The sequence below is a fragment of the Rousettus aegyptiacus genome, unplaced genomic scaffold (genome assembly GCF_014176215.1).
Source record: "Rousettus aegyptiacus isolate mRouAeg1 unplaced genomic scaffold, mRouAeg1.p scaffold_m13_p_10, whole genome shotgun sequence".
NCBI classification, from domain to species: Eukaryota; Metazoa; Chordata; class Mammalia; order Chiroptera; family Pteropodidae; genus Rousettus; species Rousettus aegyptiacus.
In genome coordinates, this window is record NW_023416285.1 from 24665262 (window position 1) to 24684759 (window position 19498).

Genomic DNA, 19498 nt, shown 5'->3' on the forward strand with positions numbered 1-19498 from the left:
GAGAGAGAATCTGTAGAATAAAAGAGAGATATATCAACCTAGTACAGTACATGGGGTTTGTCTGGACACTTAGTCAAAAAAGCAATTGTTTTAAAAAAATTTTTAAGATAATTTGAAAACTGATGACATATTTGGTGTTATTAAGGAATTATTATTTTTTAGGTGTAATAATGGTATTATGGTTATACCTGAAAACTGACTGGATATTAGATGATATTAGAGAATTACAGGTAGTTTATTGTTTTAGATATAGTAATACATCATGTTTATGGTTTTTTACATGTTTATGTTTCAGTGATATATGATAAAATATAATAAAATATGGATAAAGAAACAGGGAAAAAAATATGTATATGCTTGTTTCCCATCCTTGGAGGTTTTGATTTAACAGATCTGGGGTAAAGTCCAGTCATTCAGGTTTTAAAAAGCAAAACAAAATAAAACTCCAAGGTAACTCCGATGCATACTGCTGATCGAGGACCATCAACCCAGACCACAGCCACCTTAGAAATATCAGTGAAGTCTATTGTCATGCTGCACTAAACAAGCCCGATTCCATGTGATCTTGGAAGCTAAGCAGGGCTGGGTCTGGTTAGTACTTGGATGGGAGAACACCTAGGAAGACCAGGTGCTGTGGGTGTAAAAGTAAAAATAAAAAAAATAAGGGATTGTAAACTGACAAGATCCTTGCAATTTGTGAGGTCAACCAAGGTTTGCCTCACCTAAAAAATAAAAAAAATTTTTTTTAAATTAAAAAAAGAAATATCAGTGAAAATGAAGGAAGTAACACAATAAATACTTGCTGTGACTTACGGTGACACCGTTTTCCATCAGGAAGCAGAACAAATCCTACAGGGCATGTGCAATAATAGGATCCAGGGATGTTTTCGCATCCAAGAGTGCAGCCATGGTTCCAAAAAGCACATTCATTAACATCTACACAATGACAATGACAAAACACAGTCGGATTGTTATTTTTTTAAAATAAATCATAGCATCACCTAGTCAGCCCAAATTAGGGTATCTCATAGTTGCATCTGTTGTACCTGAACATGGAAAGACTGTTTTTGCTACACCAGCAAACAGTGAAAGAAATCAGTTCAATTATCATAAAAACCATTTTTATACTGTCATAGTTTATACTTTCAAATACAGATTTTAATACTACAATTATCATTGGGAAAAAGTCGTACAATTTCCCCTGGAAAAATACAGTCACTTAAGGCAGGGCTGTTGAAAGTTCTTGACCAGTATAGACACCCATGCTCTGCTCCTCCGCCTCACAATGCTGACAGGAGCCCTCACCTTAATGTGGGCACACTCCCTAACAGTGCCCATCGGGCTGACAATCAGCTTTCAGGTGACTGTTCTATGAGATGGCATCCTCTGGCTAGTCCCAGGTAAGCAGGGCACTATAGTAACAGGTATGTGTCAGGTTGACTTCAAGTCTCACCCCAGCTACTTCCACTGAGTATGTGCTGCAGCCATTGGATTCTCCAGCTACTTCCACTGAGTATGTGCTGCAGCCATTGGATTCTTTTCATTTGTAGCTCACTGGGGCTCCCCAAAGAAGGGCCCAGAACTTCGTTAAATTTGGCCTAGGGTCTCAAATAGGAGGAATCCTAGATGATCAGTCTGCTCCACAGTTTTCCTAGGTTCCCACTAGACCTTCATGGGAGAGATGTGGAGTTAAATACTCTTCGAGAATCTTGTGATAGCTATGGAACTAGCACACGGTGGAACCCACAGAGGTCCATGGGGTCCACTCAGAAGACCCCCGAGAAGCCTCGAATCATTCAATGTAGGAACACAAGATATAAAGAAGATTGGAAAGCATTACAAAAGCTTTAAAAACAGGGAAGCGGGGAATAAAATTGTTTTTCTGGGAAAAGGAGGAGGGGAACGAACTCGGTTTCACATTGAAGCTCTGCGTGACACACTATAGACCAGCCACTGGGTCAGGTGGCGTTCCTTGCTTCAGTTAGAGACCACACATTACCTTCACAATACTTTCCGTCCTGGCTTAAAGCATATCCCTCCGCACACGTGCACGAACCGGACTTAAGGTCTTGCCCACACACGCTGCCTCTGCAGTTGCCTTTCCTCAGTCTGCAGAAGTTCTGATCTAAAAGAGATGATGGTTTATTTGAGGTCGAGGTGTGTTTTAACAGAGGACAACGCTGGATCTCTTCATGGTTCTTAAGAAATCTAATCTCCCTATGACGTCAGCAGGGGGTGTTGTCTTTCTCGGTGGTGGCACTGATCTAGGGTCAGACAGCTTTAGACAAATTCTGCAGCCCATCTATTTCTCTAATTGAACTACATCTGCTAAAGCTCTCAGGATAGGGCAACCTAATGAGCTGGAAATGTCATTTCTTGAGTTACAAACACTAAACACAACTTATTAGCTTCTTCTGTCTGATTTACTTTTATACATAAAAAAAATAATAATGAAGTACATAAACAAGAGTTCTGAGAATGAAATAGCTCTTTAAAAAATAAAAAAAGCTTCAAACCTAAGAACATCTTAAGTATAATATTTATAGTTCGGATCTATATATTTAGCTGTTTTTAGGATCGTTTTTTAAAGAACAACCTCTTTCAGACTTGATATATATCTTTGCTATATGCTTATCCTCAAATTTCTGAGTTTATTGTGCCAGCATTCCATGTTTTACAAAATAGTTCAGGGTAAATAGTAAATTAGGCTCAGTGAGGTAGATGCTTGGGTTGAATTAGTCAAATGTAATGAACAACAAATGGCCAACAGGGTACCTTTGATTTCCAGAGCCACAGTCAAAGGCTAAACTAGTAACATGGATCTCTCTGCTCGTATTTTGTTCCTTCTTATTTTTTGCCAGTTTTAACAATGACAGGACCTTTGTAAAATGCTCTTTAAAATACAGAGATAAGCTTGAATCTTGGGGCAGATTCCAGGATGCAGGTAGATATGAAGGCCAAAGCTCTGGCAAGAGGTGACCACAAGAGAAGTAGATAGGGGTCATGGACTCCAAATCGCTACATGTCTGAGGTCGGCAAGAGCCTTTGAAGAGTGAGAAGAGCTGAGGACCCAAGGGCAGACTGCTGAAAACAGCCTAGCTGTGAACGGTACAAGAAACAGACCAGGGAGTGCTTGAGCACACAGTGCGAGGGGCTGAGCCCATTTTCCATGGAGGTCTCTATCTACTTATAAGTGTCTCTCACTCTGATTACCAGTTTCCTTCTGTTAAGCCACTAACCACTTTTCTTGACCAATAACAGCATGACACATTAGAAACATATTCTTGCCCCTTGAAAATGTCCTTAGTGTGCATCAAGACCAAGTCAGAGACACTGTCACACACTACAGACTCTGATTTGGTAAATCAGGGGAGTGGTTCCGAAATCTGAATTTTTCACAGCACACTGAGAAACACCAGTCTGTTTTAATGAAACATCCCTCCTTCATCTCAGTTATGAATACCTCCTTTTACCTAGTCTGTGTTATTTCCTTACTTATTTTAAACTTGTTTATTCAGATCTCTTGATAAAATTAAATGCACAGTCTTGCCAATTATTCATACTGTTGTAATATTACCTACTAAATCAGTTAAGATTTACACTGAATAATTTTTTGATATTGATTCCAAAAATTTTCTTTCTGTTTTTTATGCCATTGCACATTATAATTACATTGTTTTTCATGTTCCTACATAATTCACATACTGAAATTTTAATTAAGCAAAATTAAAATAAAATACCCAAGATTTTAAATAAATGACTAAAATTAGAAACTTCTAAATTTATTTGAGACAAAATACACCCTCTGCAAATGTCTAACAAAGAGAGCATGTAATTTTTTTAACTTGAATTTAATTACATTTTCAAGTGAACAACAACAGAAATCCAGAAAAGTCTGATTTGGCTTTTTAACAGCACTAAAGTACTACCACTTTCTCGAGGTAACAAAAAATTGAGTTATTATTTTTCCTGTAAATATCCCTTATAGCTGAGTTCTGTCCTCGTTCTGCCTTTTACATACAACCGCTTTTCTCTTTGATTCCAATTTCCTAATCCATAAAATTAAAATGCTGAAATAGATATTCTCTGAGATCCTTCACTTAGAAAAATATTTTTTATGGTTCTATACAGGATCAGATGTTTACGATACATTCCTCTAATTATATACCTCTAAAGATGATCAAAACTTAATTACTGCTTATAATATGTTAATGCATATTCAAACTGACTAATGAATAAAATAATTAGTGTCTAGGGTATAGGAAATGCTTTGCCCTGTTCTTCATCTAGACCTAATATTATTTATCTTTTGGGGGAGGTTACTTTTCTACTACCTCTCACTCGTTTTTATGTCATCATCATCACCATCATGACCACTGTCATTATGATTCTCTAAATGCATCTTTTTTCCATTAATCGATAAGCTTCCGAGGATAAGGTGCATATATATTCCATTCACATTTATAGTCCCATTTAGCATGGTGCCTTTTATAACACAGGTGTACTATAGATACCTGAAACACATGCACAAAATCCTGTGATCATGTCACCTGCAACCTGACTCCTTTATTTCGTTTCACCTTCAATTCCTAGTCAACTTAGAGTTAGAACTCAAACATATGGTCAGACTATGCTAGCCCAGTATCCTGTCCACTATACCATGCTGCTGATGGTTTTAATGAACTTATTTTAAAAATATACACCACTCTTCAAAGATGAACATAGGCAGGAAAGCAATCACTATTCTCCTCCGAATGGTCGTGCTGATGATGTGACCTGAATTCAGACACTAAACACTTTAAAAGGTCATTTTAGGAAGTGGCAACACATAGAAAGGATTGAGGGCTATATTTTTGTTTAATCTCCTTAACCGTCTGCTTGCTGTTCTTTACTTTTAAATTAGGCCGAAGCCAGCACTCAGAATGCTGACCTCACATAACACCCCTTCCCAGAGCCCAGCAGTGGGGCTTAATTACCTTCGAGATCAAATTAAAGCTCCTAATCATGGAGTTTAATGTCCACCACCACCTGTGCCTTCGATAACTGCCTGACTAACATACGGGCTCTCAGGAGCTTTACCACAGCCAAGTAAATCTATAGGCTTTACTCTGGCCCAGTTCTGAAACAGTGCACATGGGATTAGCTATCCTGCTTTTTTCCCACTGATCACATCTTTCTTCCTACCTCAAACTCAGTAAGACTTGCCTCATTGACAACGCCTTACTAGTCTCTTCCATTTGAATCCATTCGCTTTAATCATTCTTATAACTAAATATTTAGCGTCCCCAATATTTAGCAGGTACAATGGAAAAATTGAACATTTTTATAAAGGATTTACATTATCACATTTAATTTTCATAACAAGCCCTTGAGCTATGCAGAGAGAGTATTACCTTCCATTTTACAGTTTAGTATTAAGGCTCATGTGTAGTAATAAGGGGTAGGACTTAGACTCAGGCTCAAGCCTTTTGATTGTAGACATATAACTGTGGGTTTTTGTAGAAAAATATATGTTACAGGCGTACTTCATTTTATTGTACTTTACATTATTGCACTTCTCAAATACTGCGTTTTTAAAGAACTTAAGGTTTGCGGCAACCCTGCACTGAGCAAGTCTATCGGTGCCATTTTTTCAACAGCATTTGCTAATTTCATGTCTCCGTGTGACATTTTGATAATTCTCATAATATTTCAAACTTTTTTATTATTATATTTCTTGTGGTGATTTGTGATCAGTGATCTTTGATGATATTATTGTAATTGTTTATAATAAGATGGAGAACTTAATTGATAAATGTTGTGTGTACTCTGCTTAGCTGACCAGCCATTCCCCATCTCCCTCCCTCTCCTTGGGCCTCCCCATTCTAAGATACAGCAATACTGAAATTAAGCCAATTAATAACCCTACAATGGCCTCTAAGTGTTCAAATGAAAGGAAGAAACTCACATCTCTCACTTTAAATCAAATCTAGAAATGATTAAGCTTAGTGAAGAAGGCATATCAAAAGCTGAGACAGGCTGAAAGCTAGGCCTCTTGTGCCAGTTAGCTAAGTTGTGAATGTAAAGGAAAAGTTCTTAAAGGAAATTACAAGTGCTACTACTTTGAACACATGAGTGATAAGAAAGCGAAATGGCCTTATTGCTGATACAGAGAAAGTTTTAGTGGTCTGAATAGATGATCAAACCAACCACAGCATTCCCTTAAGCCAAAGCCAAACTTAGAGCAAGGACCCAACTCTTTAATTCTAGGAAGGCTGAGAGAGGTGAGGAAGCTTCAGAAGGAAAGTTTGAAGCTAGCAGAGGTTGATTCATGAGGCTTAAGGGAAGAAGCTGTCTCCATAACGTAAAAGTACAATATAAAACAGCAAGTGCTGATGTAGCAGCTGTAGCAAGTTATCCAGAAGACCTAAGATAAATAATAAAGGTAGCTACACTGAACAACAGACTTACAATGTAGACCAAACAGAAGTATATTAAAAGAAGATGACATTTCAGACTTTTACAGCTAGAGAGAAATCAATACCTGGCCTCAGAGCTTCAAAGGACAGGCCGACATTCTTGTTAGGAGCTAATGCAGCTGGTGACTTTAAGATGAAGCTAATACTCATTTACTATTCTAAATATCCTAGGGCCCTTAAGAATATATTAAATCTACTCTGTGTGTGCTCTATAAATGGAACAACAAAGCATGGATAACGGCACACCTGTTTACACTATGGTTTACTAAACATTTTAAGCCCATGATTGAGAACGCCCACTCAGAAAAAAAGGATTACTTTCAAAATATTACTGTTCACTGACAATGCACCTGGTCACCCAAGAGCTCTGAGGGAGATACACAATGAGATGTTGTTTTCATGCTGCTAACATCCATTCGACAGCCCATGGATCAAAGGGGTAATTTTGACATGATTTCTTATTATTTAAGAAATATATTTCATAAGGCTATAGCTGTGATAAATGGTAGATCATCTGATGGACCAGGGAAGTAAATTGAAAACATTCTGGAAAGGATTTACCATTCTAGATGCCATTAAGAACAATCATGATTCATGGAAAGAGATCAAAATAACAACACTAATGGGAGTTTGGAAGAAGTCGATTCCAGCCCTCATAGATGACTTTGAGGGGTTCAAGCCTTTAGTAGAGGAAGTAACTGCAGATATGGTGGAAATAACAAGAGAACTAGAATTAAAATGGAGTCCGAAGATGTAACTGAATTGTTATAATCTCATGATAAAGCTTGAACAGAAGAGTTTATTGTTATGGATGAGTAAAGAAAATATTTCTAGAGATCAAATTTACTCCTGGTGAGAGGCTGTGAAGATTGTTGAAATGACAAAATAGGATTTAGAAAATCACATAAACTTAACTAATGAAGCAAAGGCAGGGTTTGAGAGGCTTGACTCCAATTTTGAAAGAAGTTCTATTGTGGGTAAAATGCTATCCAAAGGCATCACATGCTACAGAGGAATTGTTTGTGAAAGGAAGAATCAATCCATGTGGCAAACTTTATTGTTGCATTATTTTGGAAATTGCAATAGCAACCTCAAATTTCAGCAACAGCCATCATCGAGGCAAGACCCTCCATATGCAAAAAGATTGTGACTTGCTGAAGATTCAGGTGATGGTTAGCATGTTTTAGCAATAAAGTATTTTTAATTAAGGTGTATACATTGTTTCATTAGACATAATGCTATTGCACACTTAACAGTCCACAGAATAGTGTAAACACAACTTTTACATACACTAGGAAACTAAAAATCTTGTGTGATTAGCTTTATTGCAATACCTGTTTTATTGCAGGGGTCTGAAACTGAAACCACAATATCTCTGAGGTATGCCCGTATATATTTTTATAATATATAATATTACATATATCTTTTATATTATATGTAATATATAAAGATAAAACACATTAAATTACATATAAATAACATGTATTTTTCTATAAAAACCAATAATGATATTTTTGTTTCATCTATTTATTGTCTTTCTTATTAGTGAGTTCCCTAAATTAAGGACTCCCTCAACTTCCTCAAAAAGCTTCCCAAACCGTATAATATAGAATTTTATTCTTCTTGGTTAATTGAAAACAAGGAAGAAAATACAAGAATAACCATTTTGTGTCAGTGGAATTCTTAGTAATGCTGTTTTAAAAAATCACTTAGATATTCTTAATTATCTGAATCCCTCTAAGAATCAAAGAGTAAACAAATCAACAGCCTCCCGGAAGTTAAAAAAAAATAAATGCTTTTTACTCTCAGAAGAGCCTCTCAATGCCCATTTAGTTTTTCCTATTTTACCGCCACTTCTGACAAGTGTGGCTGGCCCATAGCTTGAAAACGAAAATGCAAGGTATGTATCTTTTACTCCCACTGTTACTACCATCACCCCCCACCACTGCATTTCCTACAGTGGAAGTGGCTACATGATTCCGGTGGCCTTTCTTGCTGAGCCCCCCAAAAAGCCTCAACCCAGCTTCCAGAACTCCCAGGGAAGTTATTGGGAGTGAGCTGGTGAGATGACCCTATTGGTTATCTCCACCACGAAGACTAGAAGCCTCAAATCAGGGCTCCTCCCAGAGAAAGATGGTACAATTTGAGGGTCAAAATGATAACTGCAATGAATTAAAACATGTCAAATCTTTTTTAAATCCATAGGTTTATAAAGATGCTTTTAAAACACACGCACACATTGGGAAGCTATACCAACTCTTATTCTGGATAAATTAGGGAAAGAACCAAGCATTTATTTTACCTTTCCGATAAAAGATCCTTCTCAGGGAAATCATGTAGCTGATGTGGAAAAGTTCTTTAGCTAATAAATGCATAAGTGATGATAGACTTGGAACGTCATCTTTTTGAACATCTAACTAAAAAATCGCTCTAGGCAATGATAAACTTCTAAAACCATTTGTTATGCAAAAGGTTGATGGGAATCTTTGTAAGGGATGGACCAGGCTGGCAACACTCAAACTGCTGATGAATCTCAAACATCACAAAAAGAACAAGAACCAGCCGCTCTATGCCCATGTTCACAGCAACATGATTCACAATAGCTAAACAGGGAAGCAACTCAAGTATTCACCATTCATCAGTGGAAAAATGAATAAGCAAAAAGTGGCTTATGCATAAAATAGGATATCATTTAGCCTTGAAAAGGAAGGAAATTCTGACATATGCTACACCATGGTAGAACCCTGAGAATATTAGGCTGAAAGAAATTAGCCAGTTATAAAAGACAAATACTGTATGATTCCATTATATGAGATACTTAGAAAAATCATAGAGACAGAAAGTAGAATGATGGTTGCTGGGGGAGCTCAGAACGGTTACAGTGTAGTAGGTATAGAGTTTTAGTTCTACAAGATGAAAAGAGTTCTAGAGATGGATGGTGGTAATGGCTGCATAACAATATGAATGCACTTAATACAACTGAACTATACGCTGAGAAATAGCTAAGATGGTCGATGTTATGTGATGTGTATTTTACCACAATAAAAATTTAGAAAAAAATTATGTGGGAAAAAAATACATATCTAGGATGATTCTCTTCCAGAGGTTTTCAAATAACCAAGGGTTTACAGTAGACATTCCAGCAATAACATAATCAGAATGAATCAGAGTCCTATCTAGGCAGCTTTACCTATACCAATCACTTCTGTAAGCAGGTGCATTTCCAGGAGAAGGCAATCCTCCTTCATGACCTCTCAGAATTAAGAAAATTTAGTGATATTTTTTGCACATGAAATAAATGCAAATTTTGTACCATGTTGATCATAGATACCTTTCATTTTCCAAAGGATATGCTTTTGAAACTCTTATGAGCTTAAAACTAGAATCCACATTTAAAAGAATACAGAAAAAAAGCAAAAATATTTGCACCTTTAAAAAAAATTTGTGAGCAGTAAAACTAGCTGCAAAATCCCCAGAAGTTGAGCTTGAAATAATGTCATTCGGTTGTATATAAAGGGGTTCCCACACACTGGCTCTGAGGTTAAAATAAAACTATGGGTGTCAAGGAAGCCAGGAGAGCACTGTTACTTAATGAATTTAATCATGCCAACGAAAATGTAAGATCAATTCTGTGTCTGTTTTCAGACAGGTAGGAGAGAAGTGTGAGTGCGTGAGTGAGTGAGTGAATGAGTAAGTGTGTGTGTGTGTGTGTGTGTGTGTGTGTGTCTGAGAGAAAGAAAGAGACAGAGAGAGATTTTCGGAGCTCCTGAAATGGGGAAAAAAAAAAATTTTAAGAGAGAGAAATGAGATTTGACCCTATGATCTGTGCAAACTGAAACATTCAGCCACCAGCAGGCCATCGATAGACAATAATATGCTGAATTACATGTTATCCCAAAATAAATAAGGTGAAATCGAAGATACAAAATGATAGATAATAGTGAGACTGAGTTGGGGAGACAGCATGGTGTCACTCTGCCTGGGTTCAAATCCCAATTCCACCACAATGTGACCTTGTACAAGCTATCACGACATCTCTGAACCTCAGCTTTTTAATCTATAAAATGGTACGAATAATCACAGAGTAGATAATTCTGTACATGCTCAATAATTATGGCTATTTCTATTATTTTTAAGGCTGGTACAACCTGTCGCACTTTTCTGTTTTATATTCTATGTGGCAGCTCATGTGCCACCCACTCTATAATTTTTAGCCCAGATCACTTTCTTGAGATATAAATCAATTTATCCCCAGAATATGAGAGGGAACAGCCCTGATGAAGACCTTTGTCTCACCAAAGCCAGGGTGTAAGGAAGGCAACACATACTTAGATATTAAATGTTCTTAGAACTTGCTCCTTATGATATTAGAGGAAAGAGTGGCAAAGGGTGTTTTTTTTTATTATTTGTTGTTTTTTTTTTTCTTTTTCCAATTGTTATTAAACGTCCTCAGGCCACTAGCAGTACAAAGGTGAGTTGTATTCCCTGTCCTCATAGGACCAAGGAAGTTTGAGGTGGACAATTACAGCAAAGCATGATACAGTGCTATGTGACAGAGATATCTGTTGTTCTCTGAGAACAGCTAACTGGGGCTCACTGTGAGTGGGTCAGGGAAGGTGTTCCTGAAAAAGGCAACATTTAAACTGTTTCTCAGGGGATGAGGACAGTGAGCCAGCACAGAGAAGAAGAAAGAGTGTTCCTGGGCCTCCCAAAAGGCCTGGAAGAGAGAGCAAGGCTGCCCTGAGAGAGGAAATAAAGTCTTTGATGATGGCTGCAGCACAGGAAGTGAGGCAGGAAATGGTGAGAGGTGAAGCTGAGAAATGAGCAGAGGGCCCTGTGAATAGGCTAAATAAAGAGTGGACTTTCACTGTTGGCAATGAGAGTTGTCAATTGGTTTCAACCAAGGGATGTCATAATTGGGCCCTCATTTTGAAGGGTTATGCTCTCTGCAGGACAGAAAGGGGAGGCAGGGTACAAATATGGGAGATACTGGGGAGGGATTGCTGCCAAGAGAGGAGAAGTGGTTAGATTGAAGGTGGTAGAATTATTAGGATCTGCAGATTTATTTCATGGGGTGGGAGTGAAGGAAGAGGGACGGAAGGGCACCTCCTAGATTTCTGCTTTGGGAGATGGAGGTGAGATGTCACTCACTGCAGTACGAAAACTGGAGGGAGAGCAGCTGGGGAGAAGGGACATGAAAGTCGCTATGTCAATTATTTCCTTTACACCTGAAGCACTTGTAAGAAACCCAAGCAAAAACGCTCAGAAGGCAGTTAAACATGCGGGCCTTGATATTCACTGAGCCTCAGTGTGTACATACATACCATGTACCCACTGCGGCACCCTGAGCCTGGAGAGGGCAGACAGCAAGCAGGTGTGGCCTGGAGGAGGGACCAGAGTGACCGGTCTCAGAAAACTGGTTGAAATTATCAGGGAACCAGCCTCATGGGGAAACTGCGGCTCAACCATGGCGACTGGGGCTCAGCAGTCAGCTGCGGGAAGATCCTCACTGACCAGCCAATCCGCAGGGCAAGCCCAGGCCTCAGCTAAAGAGCAAAGGAGGCTTTTTGCCCAAGCGCTGAGCTGCCTTGGTAAGCCCCGCCCCGACCTTGGTCAGCCAGTGGTCTTCGCCAGGGCTACTTCTTCTGTATATTCTGAATAAATCCCCAATGTTTTCAATCACTTTTCTCCGCAGCTTAACTCTGTAGCAAATCCTAGCAACTTAACTCTAGCTATGCCTCTGAATCTTTTTCTTCTTTTAAAAAATTGGTCTTGATCTCAAGAAAGAGGTCAGGGTTTGGAATAATAATAATTCTGGAGTCAAATGGGCTGCTGCACAGGAAATGGACTAGAGAAACGCCACAGGTTGCCTGGCCCTTAGAGATTAACAATGCACATAACTGTACGCGTGATTCTGAGGGGTCACTGAGAAAAAACAACCTGTTTAAACTTACTTAACCCAGCCTGTCTAAATCATTTTTGCCTTGAAATATTTTTTTCCTCCAAATAACCCCACTAAGTCCCACGAAGTCAGTGTTTTGTAGAACATGGTTTAATAAATAGTAGTGGAGGCATTTAGCACAGTTTATTGATATTCTTATGTGTCCAAAGACTCACATTTTATAACGAAAATAATATCTACCAGGTTACATGACCTTTCTCAGTTGTCTCCTGGTTGAAGTAGTCTCACTACTAAATGCTTTGCAAACCCAAGTACTGCTACTGTGCACCTCACCTGAGGAACCACCCGTCCTCTAGAGAAGTTAAGCTTTTAAATGCCAGACACTTGGAGAACCTGATGAAAGTCATATACCATCTCCTAGGGAGACAGCTGAGTATTTTCATCTACCACATACAGTCAAGAGGTTCATACATCTTAAACCTCGGGTAAAGAATTTCTGCTCTACAAGGCACTAAAACAATTTAAACCTCTTTAGTGTTGGCTAAAGTAATGGTTCTTGATGGCGAAAGTTCTTTGCACTTGGAATGCATGTGAATCATGTCCTTAGTCAGTAACTGCAGCCAACATCCCCACTGCCCCTTGCCATCTAGATTCCAGGTTTGCCTGTAGCTCTGCAGCTGGCAGCGGCTTCCCAACCAAATTCTATTACTTGCCACATTTTGTGAAGCCGTTCTGTAATGAATTATTAGGGATTTTCTTTTGAAATTCATGCTTCAATTATCCTATTTGAACTCCCTATCATGGAGGCTGAGTAATAATGAAGGACTCTGAAGAGTTAAAGTGTTGATGGTAGAAAGAACACTCAACTGACAGACCAGGGATGTTTTTTTCCCCCAAACCTCATCATTAATAAACTGTGAAATCCTGGAAAAGTCACTCTATTTCTCTAGGCTTTAGATTTCTCGATTATGAAATAAGCACAATTATTGCTGACCTTTCTGTCTTACAATGTTGCTGTGACAAATCAACAAGATAACGCCCATAAAAATGCTTCGGAAACTATGAGGTCACATATAAATGTAAGGGATGCTGCTGAGGATACGGATGGATATGTCTATATTATGAATGAGATGTCTAATTACTTATTCAGAGTACTTGTTGGTTCTCATTTTGTTGTGAGTCATCACCACTTGGGCAATGAATGTGAAGACAGCTTGAGTCAAAATTTCCCATGGAAGATATCTGGCATATGGTCACCATCTACTTTATAGTGTTACCAACAGGTTGTTGCTATTTAATGTTGTGCTACAACCCATAGTTGATTCATTTCCCATGACACGTGCTTTGTAAAATCAAGTAAATCGAGTTTTTAAAAAATAACTTATCTGACTAAATGCTTCATCACTTGGAATTTTTTATTCTTGGCAGTTCCTCATTACTTGCATTGAAAGCATAGTCATTACACAAGTTACATTATAGTTTCTATCTTAGTTTTTAAAGAAATCAGATAAAAGCATTCACAGTAGTAGTTACCTCCTTGAGGATATAAGAAATAATAATGTCAGTTCGCCCTAGATTCTAGCCTTCCTTCGGAAATCTCATGCTTGTCATTTTATTCGGTCTCCACAGCTCTTTATGTCTGGGGCAGGTACGAACACATTTGTATATGAATTGTGGTAGGGCCTCACAGTCCCTACCATTACCCACACTATCACCAACCCCCAGTGACATCCAACAAGTAGGAAGAAAACAAACAACTCCATCTCTGCTTCAAAACCTCACAAGGCTATTTGGGGATAAAAATAAAGATATATTAAAACCTTCTTAAAATAAAACTTTTACGTAAAGCAAATGTTATTGCAACATCATTTTTATGCAGTATATAAGCCATATTGAGAACTCTACCTTTAAAAAAGTACATGCTAAAGAATTTAAACAGAAAAGACTACATTTAAAAATAAAACTTTGGGACCGTGACTAGATTCATTCAGTCGATCCATTTATTTTACTAACATTATTTAAAATTTTTTATTTAAAAATAACCACCGAATATAGGGTGGTTTAAACAAATAAATAAATAACAAACATGGTCCCCGCCTGCATGGCATTTATAATCAAGTGGGAGGAAAATCAAAAAGAAGGCAAAGTAATATGTAATTACACGTTGTGATAAGTTGAACGAAGGGTGTACTGAGAAAAAAATAGGTAAAGGGTCTACTTTGATTGAAAGCCCAGAGAAGGCCTATCTGAGGACATGATATTTAAGCTCAGAACTGAAGAGACGTCTAGGCGGAGAGAAGAGTGACTACAGAAGTGTAATGGTGTGAAGGAGCCGCGCATGCCTGAGGAATGATGGAAAGTCCCATGTTAGATTCCAGCGAGGGGCGGAGGAGAGAGAGTGCAAGATCAGGGTGGTCAAACATTGATGATAGGCCTGGGAAAGTGTCACGTTTCAATCTAAATGCAAAGGGAAGCTTTCGAAGGACTTTAAGCAGGGGAGCTCATGGATCATATTAACTATTTAAAGACAGGAAGGGAAAACAGAAAGATTAGTTGAGCGGCTACTACAATAGGCCAGGCAAGAAACGCCAGTTGTCTGGACTATGGTGGTGGCAGAAAAGGGAGAATTGGGCACTGGAGATGTATTTAGGAGGTAGAGTTGAAAGGACTTGATGGGAGATGGGAAACCGGGGATAAGGCAGCGGGAGAAATCAAGGATGACCCCCCTAAGTGTCTGGTTTAAGCAAGTGGATAGGTGGGGACCAAGTGCCAGACCTTGTTCAAGGTCAAAGATGACTCACCAGATGCCCAAGCATCATCCTCTGCCCTGGGCTGTCCGATCAGGTGCACTACTTTAATTCCTCCAGGTGGTACAAATGATGCATTGAGGTTAATTCGAACTATATCCTTCCCAGTGTGTTTGTTAGCTATCCAAATTGTCTTCTTTCTCCATGTTGAATAGAAGATTCGGTCACCAAAAAGGGATATTGAAAACAAATTGTGCCTAAAAAACAATAGAAAAAAAAATAAAGAATGGCAGAACATTTCTTCCCAGGCTTATTAAAGTTTCACTTTATTTCAATTTACTGTATGAATTTTACTCAACTACCTTTACAATTGTTTTTCATTTATATTTAGAAACAGGTATTAAAGTTAAAAATTTATTTATGTAGTCATAATCTGAATTAATAGGATATAATTTCTAACTCTAGATTCATTATCTCATTCTTTTGCTAACCAGCACATAAGTGTAATGAAAATAAAATAGGGAAGAAAGTAGAAACAGGATAAGAGTGACTTCTGGTTTTGTCCATTTCACACTTGGCTAATATCTATCTCTTGCCACAAGCTGGAGAGTCTGTTACTGGCAAAATAGCAAATCAAATGAAAGATAGGTGCTTCACAAGTATATGACATAAAAATTCCAAAAAGAATTATAAACAACACATGAAAACTTGTTATTAAAAATCTGTTATTTTCACTTGTGTTTCTTTACTTAACTTTACCCATAACCCCAAGAATAGGTACTATTAATATCCCACATTAAAAGAAACTGAGGATAAAAGAAGTCATTTACCTGCCCAAAGTCACTTGTCTAATAAATGGTAAACCTGAGACTTGGACTCAAGTCTTTTGAAATCTAAAATCTGTGCTAAACCACACATCAGTTTAACTGGCAAATGTAAAATTAACTTATCACACAAACTTCAAATGGCAATTGTTTCATTTCATACCAAAAGCAAAACTTACTGTGAAAGATATTTACTAAAATGGACAGAACCTCCATCATAATCACAGGAACAAATACGAGAATTGCTTCCTTCTCTGTCATACTGAACCCAAAAGAGCCGTTTATCAAGCACATCCAACGACATAGCTGTTATTTTCTCTGCCGTCTCTACCAGAATCTTCACTTCCACACCACTGAGATCTGTCCTCTGAAGGCTGCCGGCCACCTCTGAAGACCAAAATATAAACCTGGGGCAAACACATTACACAGACATTTAATTGATTCAAAGGTCACTTAAATGGCCAACTCTCAGGGTTTCAGCAGTCCCTAGATGTCTGCATACGATGAGTTTGACTATTTTGAATAAAAATTCAATTCAACAAATATTTATTGCCCTATTATGGATTTTCCGTGTGATTTCAAGTCAGAGGAGGATTATGCTTCTTCAGCAGGAAACCATGCTCGTCAGGCGGGCTATTTGTTTGCAGAGGGAGCCAGTCATGGTTCAAATCCAGGCAAGCGTCCCGTTGGAAATGGCTTTTTTGTACTAAAAAAAAGGGCTTTGGTCTCAATGAGAAGGTCCCTTTGAGTCAAAATGTTGTGATTCTGTGAACTTTCATCAGACTTTGAAATATATCTCAGTGTCTGAAAACAGCAGAATTTACCTTTCTACTGGATCAACCGCTACATTTGCAGGATATTTTAAGGCACTTAAGAGAACACGGGAATTGTTTCCTTTCATATCTGTTATTGTAATGATTCCTTCCTGTTGATTTGACCAAATAAGTTCTTCATTTATCCAATTTATTGCCATTCCTGAAACATTTTTCTCTATATTGCATACTCTCTGTAAAACCAAATTTCAAAATTGTTATTACTATTTCCCCATTTACAACAATTTAAAAAATTTTTATGTATGAGTCTCTTCTTTTAAGCACTTGTCATTTTTGTGGATTCTCAAAATTATTTTAATGAAAATGTAATCACAGCTACAGTGCCATCATTGTAATGAAGTAATATTAACTCTTCCATGTGAATATACCTGGGAATAGTATTTATACCATAGCTTTGAATTAGAAAGTTATCTTATACTTATTGAAATTAGGCAATCAACCATGATGTATTAATAATTTCAACTATAGTAAATGTGGAATTTCTATGTTACCTTAAAGACAGTTCATTCCACTTGCTACTGGAATTTTCCAGATTCTCGCCTGAACCAAGTCCAAGCTTTGCCAAATTCTGGCAAGATCTCCTTGAAGTCTGTGCACAGAGTTCCCCAAGCAGATAAATTTCTCATTAGGGACCCCACTTTTCTTCCAGCCCCTCCTTCTCCATCAGGCTCCTCCCTTTCTACAACCCTCAGTGTCTTTGCATGATGACCCTGTGACCTAAAGAGAAGGGTTTTTCTTCGAGCCTCTTGGGCACTGTTTCCTGCTCTCTCATTTGAAAACCACCTAACAAAAAAATGCTGTTATCTCCTAATTCCATCATATGCAGGTAATTCGGTCCTCTTGCAGGGTGGAGGGTGGGAGGTGGAGAGAAGCCCTGATGTGTATGGTTGCAGATTCCAACAGCATAAATATTCCCACCTTAGCTGAGTTCCGGCTACTGACCTAATGTCACCGAATGCATTTGGGCAGAGGTCAAATATTCTCATAAGCCTGTACTATTTCTACATCTAAAACAGAGTAATCTTGCCAATTCGTTTAACCAATTGTCAATATATTAACTTACAGCTCACCAAGGTAAATTGTTTCCACTTTAATGGTTGTCCTACACAATGTTTTAACTCAAAGGAGAAACTATTATGGTCAATTTGAGGCAACCAGCCAATCCTGTCCTGATGACTTGACATATATTCACCACTGTTTAACTTTTTTTCTTGTTATGTGACAGGAAACCCTCCAGATTCTTAGACTTAAGATTTTGAAACTATTCTGCAGATGGCTGGAGAATAATGAGTAGCCATCCTTGTTAAAAGTGAGATTAGCAAGTATTATAAAATGTGATCAAACAAATTAGCACCTTATTGATGCTTTTAAGAATAATTACAGGGAGAAGGTTTGGTTTAAAAAAAAATCAGTGGGCACTTTGTGCTGGGAATAAATGCTGAAGTTTTCTCTAGTCACACTCTCTCTGGAATCCATCTCCCAGGAACAGAGAGAACATTTTTCCTGGGACTTATTTAAGGACTCTACCAGTTAAAAAGAAGGATTAAAGGTCTTTTGTGTGTACCTGAAGCAAAATACTTTATATCTGTCATCTGCTTAATTTTTTTTTTCAGAGTGCAAACATCTTGAGGAAAAAAAAGAAAAAAATTTCTTCCTAAATATCAGGTGCCAAAACCTGTGACAGAGATTTTAGACAGATGAAAGAAAGTTTCTCAACCTCAGCAAGATTGACATTTGGAGCCAGAAAATTCTTTGTTGTGGGGACCGTCCTGCGTCTTGTAAGATGTTTGGCTGACTCCTGGCCTCTGCCCACTAGATAGATGACAGTAGCTTATCCTCCCTCCTTCCCAATCCAGTGGTGACATCCAGAAATGTTTTCAGTCATTGCCAAATATACCCTGAGTGCAAAATATTCCCAGCTGAGAACAACTGGAATAGGAAATAATCATGTAAATCATCTATTTGACTTAATAAACTTACATATTTTCAAAATTACATTGACATTCTCACTTTCTATTTTTTGGGAAGATCTGAATGTCAGTGCTACATTCATGGGCCTATTCAATAACATGCCACAGATGCAGATTAAATAAATACCAACAAATGCCAGACACGCTTGATGTGTAGTTTAATTTTCATTTATCTATATGTTACAAATTAACTGTATCACTTTTGTCAGTCTATACAAAAGTCCAACAAATACCTTGAGAAATGATACTTTACCTCTTGCCTTGTCCCATTCAGAAAAACTCTTTGCAAAAGTTGTCTTTCTAGATCTACCCAATAGATTCTTTCCTTATTGTAATGAAAATCCATGATCACTGATACGCCAGCATCTGTCACCAATTTCTCATAATTAGTTCCTTCCAGGTCAATCCTAAAGATACTATTTCCATGAGAGAAAATTAAGAAGGGTGCAGGACCTGAAAGGGAAGAAGAAAACCAAACTTGTGTATTTTCAATAATATTTTATCTGATTTAGACAAAATAATTCCACATGACAACCAATACAAGTAGAATTCATCTTTTAATTCCTGGTTTTATATTTTAAATAAAGACTATTGTGTAGAGAATATAGTGTTTCTATAGATGTTTGCAATTAATTTTGTAAATTTTCTTCTCCACAAATTGTAAGAAATGAACATGCCAAATTATGAAAAAAGAACTATTTGAAGAGAAAAGCACTTTCTTCTCTTATCTATACAATGCCATTTTATGTTCAAAAAGTAATCAC

General features: G+C 37.7%; 1 protein-coding gene across 2 annotated transcripts in view; it reads right to left on the reverse strand.

Moving 5' to 3' along the window:
- Nucleotides 1-19498, reverse strand: part of EGF (epidermal growth factor) — an 81997-nt gene that overhangs the window by 43942 nt on the left and 18557 nt on the right. For both annotated transcript variants that reach the window (XM_036227621.1, XM_016140827.2), the window contains exons 2-7: nucleotides 18988-19187; nucleotides 16756-16937; nucleotides 16111-16338; nucleotides 15162-15364; nucleotides 2000-2125; nucleotides 814-936 (exon numbers count right to left, since the gene is read on the reverse strand). In XM_036227621.1, the coding sequence (XP_036083514.1) occupies nucleotides 814-936; nucleotides 2000-2125; nucleotides 15162-15364; nucleotides 16111-16338; nucleotides 16756-16937; nucleotides 18988-19187 (1062 nt within the window). The remainder of the gene's footprint in view (nucleotides 1-813; nucleotides 937-1999; nucleotides 2126-15161; nucleotides 15365-16110; nucleotides 16339-16755; nucleotides 16938-18987; nucleotides 19188-19498) is intronic.